At 34.2% G+C, this 12,612-nt stretch overlaps 2 protein-coding genes across 2 annotated transcripts; both read right to left on the bottom strand.

The window, feature by feature from the left end:
• Positions 1–1,915: 1,915 nt before the first annotated feature.
• Positions 1,916–4,286, bottom strand: LOC125845518 (serine/threonine-protein kinase D6PKL2-like). Its single transcript, XM_049525033.1, has 2 exons — positions 3,689–4,286; positions 1,916–2,870 (listed from the first exon to the last, which is right to left on the bottom strand). Exons 1-2 carry the CDS (start codon positions 4,240–4,242, stop codon positions 2,048–2,050), a joined length of 1,377 nt encoding a protein of 458 aa, XP_049380990.1. The 5' UTR covers positions 4,243–4,286; the 3' UTR covers positions 1,916–2,047.
• A 1,547-nt stretch (positions 4,287–5,833) lies between these two features.
• On the bottom strand, positions 5,834–11,967 carry LOC125844054 (neutral/alkaline invertase 3, chloroplastic-like). Its single transcript, XM_049523289.1, has 7 exons — positions 11,799–11,967; positions 9,835–10,635; positions 8,799–8,964; positions 8,470–8,681; positions 7,002–7,495; positions 6,838–6,886; positions 5,834–6,332 (listed from the first exon to the last, which is right to left on the bottom strand). The coding sequence occupies exons 2-7, from the start codon at positions 10,549–10,551 to the stop codon at positions 6,003–6,005; spliced, it is 1,968 nt and encodes a 655-aa protein (XP_049379246.1). The 5' UTR covers positions 10,552–10,635; positions 11,799–11,967; the 3' UTR covers positions 5,834–6,002.
• Positions 11,968–12,612: the final 645 nt, after the last annotated feature.

Below are 12,612 nucleotides of genomic sequence, written 5' to 3' on the forward strand. Positions count from 1 at the left end.
GGGTGGGAAGGACAAATATATATTATTTCCATTAATAACAATATATTTTTTTCTCTTACATGTACGATAGTATGAAGAATATTTATCAGGCTGCACCGCAGATCAATTTCTATATGTCTAGCCAGTTCCAAGCATTCTTTTTGACCATATATTCTTGAAAAGTCTAATGTTTAATTATTATTTTTATTTATATATTTTAAGTATTAAATACATGTAAAAGAAAATTATCCATGAGTGATTGTAAGAATTATAACATATAAATTTCTTGTTTTTATATCACAAAAAAAGTGCAAAAACACAACAAATTAAGAAAGTACTTATATAACAAAACATAAGAAAATAAGTGATCAAACATGTAAAAAATATATTGATATTAATGGAAATAACATTTCATAATATATCATTGTAGAGTACATTAAATAGCTAGCATATCAATATAAAATTATAAAATAAAATAAATAAAAAAACAAAAGCAGAACAAATAATAATATTTCAAAAATTAATGTAGAGATGAATCTATTTATGAAACATTAGATGCAACTTCATTTTCCAATTGTTGCAAACGATCTTTCATATTATAATCAGCAACATTTAGCCAAGCTTCAAACTGAGTTAACTCATCAATTTTGAGTTTTTCAATATCCTCCCACCAACCAATTTCTCTCATCTCTTTGGCTTGGTCAAGTGTAATTGTTTCCTTGTTTGCAACATCTTCTCTAATTTTAAACTCTGCTAGTTTATATTCGATTTCATTCACATTGTTTCGAACATTTGTCACAACAAGTTTTGTAGTGTCACTTAATTCTATATTTGGATTCAAAAAACGCTGAACAACTGCTTCAGCAGTTGGATGGAAAAATGAATAAGGCTTATTCGTTGGAGAAGAAAGAACTATTCCTATGTCAACATCATGTTGTTGAACGAGCTCACCGGCCAATTTGTATAAATTCAATCGACGTTTTGAAAATGAGGTGAATCGAGCAACTTTGTTTTCTATTTTTTTCATGGGAATTTTTTGACGTCCGGCAGTCTTCTTACCCTCCATTACTAGAATAAAATAAGCTTTATTGATGAACTAATTAATTTCAAGAAATGGTACTTATAAAAAATGGATCACCGTGATATTTATACACATAAATTCTTCCCCAATAGAAATAAATTAATTTCTTACCATATTACATATGGAAAGTAGCATGAATAAAAATATAACTATAAAAATAAATTTATCAAATATTTAAAAATGATATGCACTCATTAAAATTAGTGAAATTTGAAATTAAGAGTTAAAAAGGGAAATATTTTAATATACTTACCTAATTATCAAAATATAAATTTAATTTTAAGAAACATTAGTTACATACCAAAAAAATCTTACTTATTATATATGGAAAGTAGCCTGAATAAAAATATAACTAAAAAAATATATTTATCAAATACTTAAAAAAGATATGCACTCAATAAAATTAGTGAAATTTGAAATTAAGAGTTAAAAAGGGAAATATTTTAATATACTTACCTAATTATCAAAAATAAATTTAATTTGAAGAAACATTAGTTACATACCAAAAAAAATCTTACTTATTATATATGGAAAGTAGCCTGAATAAAAATATAACTAAAAATATATATTTATCAAATACTTAAAAAAGATATGCACTCAATAAAATTAATGAAATTTGAAATTTAAAGTTAAAAGGGAAAATATTTTTATATACTTACTTAATTTTACCATATTTTAATTATCAAATATAACTATGATTTGAAGAATCATTAGTTGCATACAAAAAAAAAATTGTTTAGAGGAAATAAGACACAAGTACCCTCCCGAACTATATTCAAAATTTCAACAACATATTTAAACTTAAGTAGGATCCTATTACCTCCCAACGTACAATCATTGCAGGAATCAACTCACCTTTTCCGTACTATAACTATCCTCTGATTATATCATTCAGACTACCATATCAAATTTAGTACAAATAGTTACATGTTATTGTACGTAAACTTAACCTGATAGTATAAAAATAACTATAGTCGATACTCGAAATTAATAATAATCTACATAATCATCATCATAAGCTGAGACAAAGTCTCTAGTACTATTGAAATTTGTTGGAATATGAGGTGGGGTTGTACATCTTAATAGTGCCCAATTCACACCATCAAAGAAAGGATGTTGTTTTATTGTTGTGGCCCCCATCATGGACCCCATTCTCATGGTGGGGTCCTTGACCAAAAGTTGTGTGATCAAGTCCTTAGCCATGTTTGGGACCAATGGCTCTTTAGGGAACTCAAAGGCTCGAGCCACGATGTTCGATAGGGTGAACTCATTATCAAGTCCTCTAAAAGGTGTCACGCCATAAAGCAACTCGTACATGAAAATCCCTAGCGTCCACCAATCCACCGCATTACCATGTCCTTCCCCCGACACGATCTCTGGGGCCAAGTACTCGTGGGTCCCGACAAACGACATCGACCGAGCCTCAATCGGCTCAGCTATCAACCTCAAGGGTCTCTCAGTACTCGTTCCTCCTCTTCCTCTTCTTCTTCGTCTTCTCATGTGCTTAGAGTACCAACACGAGACGTACTGTGGCACGATACAATTAGGCAAGATGCACGGTGACGATGAATTATACGAAGGCGAATTATGATCATTTGAATTATTATAATGTATGTAATTTGGACTAGTACCCTCATCATGAACAAGTTGAGGCATTACTAAATCATCACATTTTAGTGAAAGATCAAAATCAGTTAACATAATATGACCATCTGATCTTACTAGCACATTTTCTGGCTTTAAATCACGATAAATTATTCCCATCATATGTAGATACTCTAAAGCAACCACAACTTCTGATGTGTAAAACCTGTTAAATCAAATAGACAAACTCACATGTTACATTAATTCAATTTTTTTGGTCATGATCAAGAAGTTTCAACTAATAATTGAAAGCACATAATTAATTATGGTAGGACACATTAAAAATATCATGTTATAATATTAAATATATCATAGCAATGTGGACCCGTTGACAAACTGTACAAATAATCACATTGATCACTACATCAATCATCAATAAGGTATATAGTTAATTATAAAATATAGTTGGAATAATTAATTGTAGATGTACTATCAAATGAGTGTAGTGATGGGAATAGATAGAAATCCTTCAAACCTAAATCAAAGTTCTGGGGTTCGAGCTCCAACAACAGACAAACTTTTAATAAAGGAATATACAACGCGTGTGTGAGACATTGACCGATAGCTCATCCACAAGACGCCCGGTCAACTCTCTTTCTTACTGTATGTTAATTGTTTGTGCATGCATGAGAGGTTGACAACTCGTACCAATCGAGACAGATTCAAAATTTGAAGGCTATGAGTCAGAGAATCTAGATTTTTAGTTATTGATTTCTGAACTATGGACAACAATTATTAGATTCGGTCAAACTTGTACCCTCACTCGTGCATCAACACTTGATCTATGACGAAATAAGGGGGGGGGGGGGGGGGGGGNGGGGGGGTTGTCGTTGATCTATCGTAAAATAGGTGGTTTTTAAAAATAATTTATCGTTAAATGGGATTAGTGACATATTTTTGTTGTTTATTAGTATAATAAGATTTCAGATAACGAATGGTTAAACAGAAAAGATGTAAAGGTAGAGGGAGAAGTACACTACTAACCGGACCGCGGCTTCATCGAATCTCTTTTCCGGCAGCCGTTGCCGGAGAACATGAAGATCACCACCAGGACAAAATTCAGTCAACAAAAGAGACCATTTATCAGTATCCAAAGTAGTGTAAAGTGTAGGCAAAAAAGGATGATCCAACATTTCCAATATTTCCCTTTCTGTCCCTGCTCTACCTTCTTTACTCCTACTAACCAATTCCTCTTTATCCATCACTTTAGCTGCAAACAAACACCCTTTATTATTACCCTTCAACTCAACAAGATACACAGAACCAATGTCACCACTCCCAAGTTTCCTAATGAAGCAAAAATCGTCCAGACTCAAACTCGAGACTTCTGATTGCATGACGTTCCAGCATGGATCACTAGACGTTGCATGGGGCTTAGTAGAGGATGAAAATGAGGTATGAACATTGTACATGTTTGTTTCCACCTCCATGTCCACGCTAACACGAACTTCTCCTTCTCCTACCTCTAACGTGATCGAGCTGACAGCTGCAGACGCTGAGGAGATGGTCGTGTCATCGTGGACCGGAGATGTTAACATGGTTCTTTGAGAGAAATTGTTGTAGATTGAAGGTAAATAAGATTGATGGAAATTTTGTTTTGGTGAGTTATAATGAAAAAAAAAATTGTTTTGTTTTGAATGGTAGTTAGAAGGATCAAAGAAGTGTAGATCTTTGGGCCGGCAAAATGGTTTGTGGGTCATATTGCCGGCGGGTTGAAATGAGTAAGGGCCCATTTATGGCCCAAGACAGAATGATATAACTACTTTATATCATTTGTCCTTTTGTCCTTATTTTGTGCTGGTTTTTAATTTTGTTCTCGTAACAATCATTTTTATCGCGAGTCTTAGTTTATATTTTTGTATTATAATATCCTACTAGTTATGTTCAGATCTAAAGACTAGCTTATTTGAAGAGCAAAAATTAAAAATCAGCTCATTTAAAAAGCAAAACGTGCAATTTTATGTATAATACTTTCTCCATCAATTTTTTTGCCCCTATTTTGACTTGGAGCAGAGTTTAAGAAAGTAAAAAAGATTTTTGAATCTTATGGTCTTAAATTAAAGTTATGTCAAATATACTGAAATATTTTTTTAATCTTGTGATCTTAAACATGTTATGTGGAAAGTTGGAATTAAAGAATTGCTAAAAAAGGAAAGAGACATTTTTTTTAAATGGATGGGATGTATGCTATAATTTAAGAGTTATTGTGATATTAGGTACTGTGAATAGATTAATTTTCTGGTACATATTTGGTGGCATATTAACTATGGTTTAATTGTTGCATATTTTGAGCCATCTAGATTCTAGGCTACAGATATTTGAAAGCTACATATATTAAAAACAATTTACCTATATTGTTCTTGGGGAATATAATGACATCCTATAGGCTGTAGAGTTCTTTTGGGAAAAAAATTTATACATGAGGTATATATTAGTGACGGAGTCAAAAATTTTATTGAGATATTTAAAATATAAAGACGTAAATAGAGAAAAAAAAATAGTTCAATATCTATCGTATATACAAAAAATATAGTTTTAACTTTTATGTATATAGTATAGCTTTTTGTCAAAGGGATTTACATTACGATTCACACCCCCTAGCTCCGACTATAGTATACACCAAAAAAATTATGAGATGTTTATCTTCATACAAGCTTTTATTTAAGCGATATTCTCACTTTAATTTGTGAATATTATGGATAAATTGCTTAAGATTGTTACAAACACCGAGCGATGTGATGTAGACAATCTATCTTAATTCAAGCATCAGTGGCTTCTGCTTCCGTAGCTCTGTAGCATGATATATAAACAATATTGTTTTTCATATTAACACTTTTTCTCAGAAGATTCAACAAAAGTAGAGTGTTAAATGAATACTTATGTATTACTATACAATATTATATAGGAATTTGCAGAAAATGTCCAAATCTATGAAATAAGGCCTCTTCCAGACTGGCTTTCTCCCTGTAGTACAACAGCAAAATTTATGCAAAAACAATTTCAGGGACTTCCATATGGAGAACTCTAAGAGAAAATTCATAATGAACCATTTCATATTCAAGCATCGACGACGACGCTTACTTGTTCGAGGTTGAAAGCTTCTTAATATTGACTGCAATAAGTGAATAGTTTACAGCAGAACATTATATTATAAGCTGAAATGTTAAATAGAATTCCAGCTTGTGAACATCAGGCAAAACAATTATATGTAGTTATCATACACTTTAACTGGCTCAATGAATAGTCATAAGTCAATCAACAACTGTACATCCAATCATTTGTGGGGTTGTGTGTGATCTCAGACTATGTAGGTCTTCTGGGGACTTTTTGGACCGCGCTTTTTTCTTCTGGGATTAGAACTGATAGCACAAGAGAAGGCGTTGAGAAGCTCGGAGTCTTCTTGGGAAATGAGAATCTTAGCTGAACTTGGATTGGCAAGGAGGAGTTTGGCAACGAGGTATCCAGCTATTGACCAAGTTTGGAAAAGGCGCGCTTGTTTCCCTATGAACCGTGCCTTTTTGGTGTCGTAATATTCTGGCCACTTGTCTCGTGATATGCGCTTTTCTGCAACTTCAACAGCTTTTGCAGCAATCTCAGGTCTATTCATCTTAATACTAGCAACAGCCAGCTACAAAAGTTTCAAGAGATAACATGTCAACTTTGAATTCCTCACAGCTGATTCCGATCTATAATAGTATCTTAGGGGAACTAATTCAATTACGGAACACAAAGACGAGCAAACCTTTGACAATACTACATACACGAACAGTATTATATATCACCAGTGAAATTGGTTCAAAACTTTCTGCACCATCTTTCTCTATCTTAGAAACAAACTAGTGCAACTTCATTAGATGCTCCCACGATAAATGAGATTGTATGAATGACGAGATGCACGAGATAAAAAATACACTAAAAATGCACTGCAATTCAAGTCATTCTTTGTAACACAATTGCCGATTAACTAACGAGACCTAACACAAAACAGAGATGTAAGTTGTAACAATATGTTAATGTGAGCAACGGCATGCACTGCAACAAAATATCAGGTCGGGAAGGTCTAATCTCCCAACCAAAGATAAGACGGATGCAAGCACCAAATTCCTAATTCAAGACCGACAGATAAATGTTACCTGCCAGAGTAAAGTTGGCCAGGCACCTCCATTATGGTAGGACCAAGGCCTGCATTAGAAAAAAGAAGATAGATGTGAGATGAAGAAAGATAATGGGCCAGCTATTATTAAGATCCAATAGAAGACAAAGTAAACTTTTTAAAGTAACCGAGGTAGAAAATTACGTGTTCTTGGGATCACATCCTGTAATTATCTTCCACTCCTGACCCTCAAGAGCAGGGTAGCATATTTTAAAAGGCATATCAGCTACCAGATCTGTCCACTTGGCCTCAATGAGATCCAATATAGCATGTGATTGATCATTTGTTGTAAGACTGCAGACTATAGACCACAAGTTTCCTAGAGAAAAGAATCGAAAATCCATGTGAGCAGGTTGCAAATTTCCAATCAAGTATCCTCCTTTACTTGGCATCCAGTCCACCAGCCAAGGAGAAATCTGATCTGGATAAATATTGAACTTGTTAACTGCATCATAGGAGTACTCCTCCGTCTGGTACCGATAAATCTCATTTAGCTTTTTCATATCAATCCAATAGTATTCTCTAATATGAAATGACAAGGCAACAAGACGATTATTTAATGCTCGGATAAGGTCAGCTGATCCATCCTCTGGTGTAAGCATTTCTCGAGCGCAAAGCAGTGCTGAATGAAACAGTGCCTGCAACAAATTAAAATGTAAGCTTAAACAACATTCTTAGGGAGCAACCTGAGATAACCTAAAGCCAAGGTGGATCTAACAAAGAACAAAAACAACAATTCATTAAGTTTTCAGATAAAGAACAAATAGCTCTAACTGCATAGAAGATCAACACACACGAGTTGAGAGATACAGAAGAAATGCACTAATAAAAATGATTCTGAAAAGGAAGAAGGGTGCAGAATAATACACAAAAGATCTGCATACTCTTTAATGCCCTAATCTATCATTCAACCACAGTAGCACTTCAAGGAAAATCCTTGAATTTGATTGACATGATGATCACTCATGGATTGCATCATAACAGTCTTCCATGAAAATGAAGGCACTACACTCTTGTAGGACAAAATTTGAACTTATGGACCTTGTATTCTCTAATCTAATATTTAAACATTAATGACTTTTAAGACACATACCTCTGGATATGGACTTCCAATTTCAGATTAATTAAAGCTGTAAATCGTTCTTTCCCAGCCCCAGCATCTATTAAATCAGTGAAGTCCACTAAGTTCCCGAAACCCCATTGAAAATAATCAACTGAAAACGTCTTGATTAGATCTCGAATTAAATAAACAACAGCACAAGTATCTTCTGGAATATAATCAGTTTAATATCCCTACATTTGTTTACTTCTCTACTAAGGAAATAGAAGGAAAAAACAATCTTCATTCTGTTCAGGTCCCACACAAGTCCCCTTTGCGAGAAGCTTCATATATATATTTAACAGGAGAAAATCTTAGTAGCACAGTGCAAAAGAACAAAAAATTGAAATTACTCTAAGATGGAGAATCTTCAAGGATTTGCGAACTGAGCAATATTCTCAAATCTAGTAAAGGACTAAACCAGCCACAATTGATTCAACTATTTTTTAATCCCATCTAAACACCAACCTGTCAGGTATAACAGCTTTTTTATTACAGTGATTGAAATCAAACCTGAATCTCCAAAGGGTGACCATGAATTCCCATACGGCGATCTATCATGCACGAACCATCAGTCACCAACAATGTTGGAAACATATCAAAGCCATCAGCAAGACATAGTCTTAGTATCATTTTTATTCCAGTCTGAACATCAATTCTCTCCTGAACCGAGAGATCACCAGAGGACTTCCCATATGCACGTAACAAAATAATCCACCATAGTCCTGGGATTAACAGTTACAGTATATAGAGATCTCTGTAAGCACAATAATGATAAGGTGAAGAAACAAAAAAAACAAACTTATTATTTGTTTTTTTGAGAGAGAGATCCTTTTTCCTACCGGAATCAACTGGGGCAACTCGGCCAATTGCTGCCTCTCCAAAGTCTGGATCCAGTACTTCTTCTGTTGCAGAGTCATCACCATCCAATGGGACTGTACGGACCTTGAAACTAGCAGGCATCAGCCCTTGACCAGGACTATGACAATCCATAGTTTTCTCCCAACTCTGCAGAATAATGTCATATCAGTTATCATTCCATATATTTTTTCCCTGACATCTGAACAATATATTTGATCATACAGATTACTCTGAATTTAGAAACACTTCATTTGATCTAAGCTTAGCTGTACGATAAACCACTTCCATTAAGAGAATTTTTATACTGCATAAAGTGCTAACCAGATTAATGGAGTCTATAGAGAATGTTCAGGTTTACAACCTATGGAACATCTTTTATTGAAATTAAGAACAACTTAGTTGGTTGAGCCCACAGTTCTCAATCATTTACTACAGAATTTAAAGGTAACCAGCACTTGTGCCATGCAGGATAAATAGCTGATGCCCACTCTTCTTCCTCTGCTTCGAGAACCGTGTAAAAGGAGAGTAGGCAGAGCCACAGAAGATTGTTATTTTACCTCAAATAGAAAAGCAAAACCATCGGAATGCTGAGAGGGATGTATAACAGGACATAGTTGAAAAACAGTGATCTAACTGTTTGCAGACATAAACATAATAGGTGTATACCCATATTATCTCATCAAGCTAAATCTTTAAGAGGAAATATCAGTATCCAACCATTAATTCTAGAAGATTAGTCAAACAAATGTTTCATACTAGCTTACATATCCAGTGATAAACATGAAATTTCCCCAGGAATCCATCCCTAACTGAAATAATAAGAAGCAGTACCATATCACAAAAAGTTATTCCTGCAACCATCTTTAATCACACAGCTGTGGAGGAACATACATAGCAAGGTTGCTGAATGAGATTAGAAACTAAATGATGAGATACAAGCAGGAAAACTGCAATCAAGAAATGTATGACTGTTTGAAAGAAAACATCAGTAACTTGTGCAAGTTAATAGCATCTTACCTGCAGCTGAAGAGTGTGAAGGATGAAGTTGCGAACAATCTCATATTCTCCCTTCAGAAGGAAAGCAATACCAGAAGGTATAAAGTCACGGATAAAGACTTGATCGTAGTTTAGAACATCGGCGGTGGAACTAGTTGGGTCCTTAGCAGCAATTGTTCCTACAGGGCTACCACAATAATAAACCATAGACTCTCGTAGTAGTTCCCATGCTTCATCTTCAATGGAGTTTCCAGCTATTCTATTCAAGGTATCTTCCACTGAGACATTTGGACGTAAACTCCCATTGGATTGAAAGTCCTCCTCTCCTACTTTAAGCTCTCTTACTGTCTCAAACTGCATTACACTTGGTGTATTACCAAGAACTGTATCGAAGCTCTGGTCATTGTCACTAATCCATGATCCGTTTCCCTTTTCTGATGCAAAACTATTCGCACTGTCAGCTTGCTGGCATTTGCAGTTCACAGATCTCAAATAGGAATGAGTAATATCTCCATGCACAGATTGTCTGGTGCTCTGAAAGCAATCTACCCTAATAGCACGGTATGATATGTTTGAACAGTTAAGAAAATTCACACACTTTGAACCCCTCTTCTTTCTGATTCTTATGAAGGATCTGGAGGTATGTGACGATCCCAATTTCCTAAAAGAATTATCAGATCCAAAAAGACTAGGTAGTGAACCACCTAAAACTTGCAGAACTGCTTCAGAAGTGGCCATCAATCCTGATGTTGAGGCAAGGAACAGTTTCTACACCCAGAAGAATTCAATACCTCCAACTATAATGGGAAATACCTAATGGTTCTGGACATTCATAGAACGGTTACTATCAGAATGAAATGAAACTTTGAAAATAACCAGTACCATACATATCAAGACTATAAGCAAAATAATCAGAAAAATAATCAGACCAGGTAACTGATTACGACTGTCACACGTCAAACTATCAGTAGAATCTTATATTTTTCAGCTCGTCAACTAAAGAGATTGACAGCAAAGACCAAGAAGATGTAATCATACAACACTTGTGATTTATAAAGTAAATAAAATATAATTCTAAGCTTAGCTTATTACTTCTCACGGCATCCCATTTGAGAGCACAGTCCTCCAAAAGTATACTTTATCGTATTCATTGTGGAGCTAAAAAGTCTATTAGGTATTGATAAAGTACATTATTTGAAAAAAAGGAACAAATTACACACAGCTACTTGAACATAGGAAGCATTGCTTCATCAGACAACTAAATCAATGTGAATTCAAAATGTCAATTATAACCCAATACTTCTGCAGAATTTAGGCATTCCCTTTTATCCTGATCACAAAAAAAAAAACGAAGAAGATCTAAACTCAGTCAGTCTCCTATCACTAATGATGGGGTTTATTTCTCATGTGGTAACTCAACTAATAGTTACTATCTCAAAAAGTCACCTTTCTTCTCGATTTCAATTTTCTTCAACAAAGAAAGTAACTTTCTGAGATAATAATTACTAGTCACGTAACCATCTGATAAACTAACTCACTAATGATGTACAATAAATCAAACCACTACCACTTTTACTTATCCATCTTTCCTTCTAAAATTCACTCATACTAAAATCTTGATCAAAAATTTCACTCAAAAGTAACCTAAGACAAACAATAAATCATCTAAAAAATCCGTCTCCTCAATCAATTACTAATCCCCCAATATACACCATAACACAAACATATGCCCACAAATTTCACTTAATTACCAAGTGGGTATACTGCAAAACTAAAAAATTTTAAACAATACAACTATTTACTTCTCAGAATAATGATTAAGGGCAAACCCATCTGGAATCTTGAACTATGCCAATAACCCATTTGCTATACATGAAAAAGAAGCTTAAAGTTTCAAACTTTGAGCAATTAAGTGATCACTGAAGGTAAAAACAAATCAAATCTCACAAAATCAAAGGCAAAAAAGGTACGAATTTGATTTTTACCATATAAAAATTGATGAAGAACTTGAAACTTCACAGGAGCCAGGACAAATGAATGAAGAAATCAATAACTCTTATAGCTTAGTTGCAACTTGCAAGTTACAGCAACAAGTTTAAACAATTTCTAGAAAATGTAAACAGTTTTTTTCTTCTTCTTTTTTTTCTTCAAATAAACGTGAACAAATTGATTAAATATGTGGTTAGTTTTGTTTGCTTTTCTTTGTTGTTTCTTTAACATAATAATAATAACATCCAACTTTCTATTTGTGTCGGTATTGAGTGTCCACGAGATATCGGGTGAATAAGTTGAGGTGTTTAGATATGCATTTTTAAAGTTGGAGGTTTGAATTGTTAGTTAATGCCAAGTTAAAATATTTATCTATGCATTATGTTTTGGACATTTCAACTCGTGTCTATTGTATAGTTTGAATACTTCAATTTAGGGAAAATGCATAAGTACCCCCAGCCTATACTCGAAATCCCAGAGACACACCTAATCTTTACTAAGGTCCTATTAACCCCCCTCCCGAACTTAATTTATCTATAATATTCTATCCCCTTTCGGCCTACGTGGCACTATTCTTGAAAATTTTGTCAACATGCGCTGGGCCCACAAGATAGTGCCACGTAGGCCAAAAGGGGATAGAATATTACATATAAAATAAGTTTGGGGGGTAATAGGACCTTAGTAAAGGTTAGGTGTGTCTCTGAGATTTCGGGCATAGGCTTGGGTGCGTACTTATGCATTTTCCCCTTCAATTTACAAATAGATCATTCAAACACCTCGACTCATTTGATTTTTGTTCATTTGTCAAAT

Source organism: Solanum stenotomum, chromosome 11 (assembly GCF_019186545.1).
Source record: "Solanum stenotomum isolate F172 chromosome 11, ASM1918654v1, whole genome shotgun sequence".
Classification (NCBI taxonomy): Eukaryota; Viridiplantae; Streptophyta; class Magnoliopsida; order Solanales; family Solanaceae; genus Solanum; species Solanum stenotomum.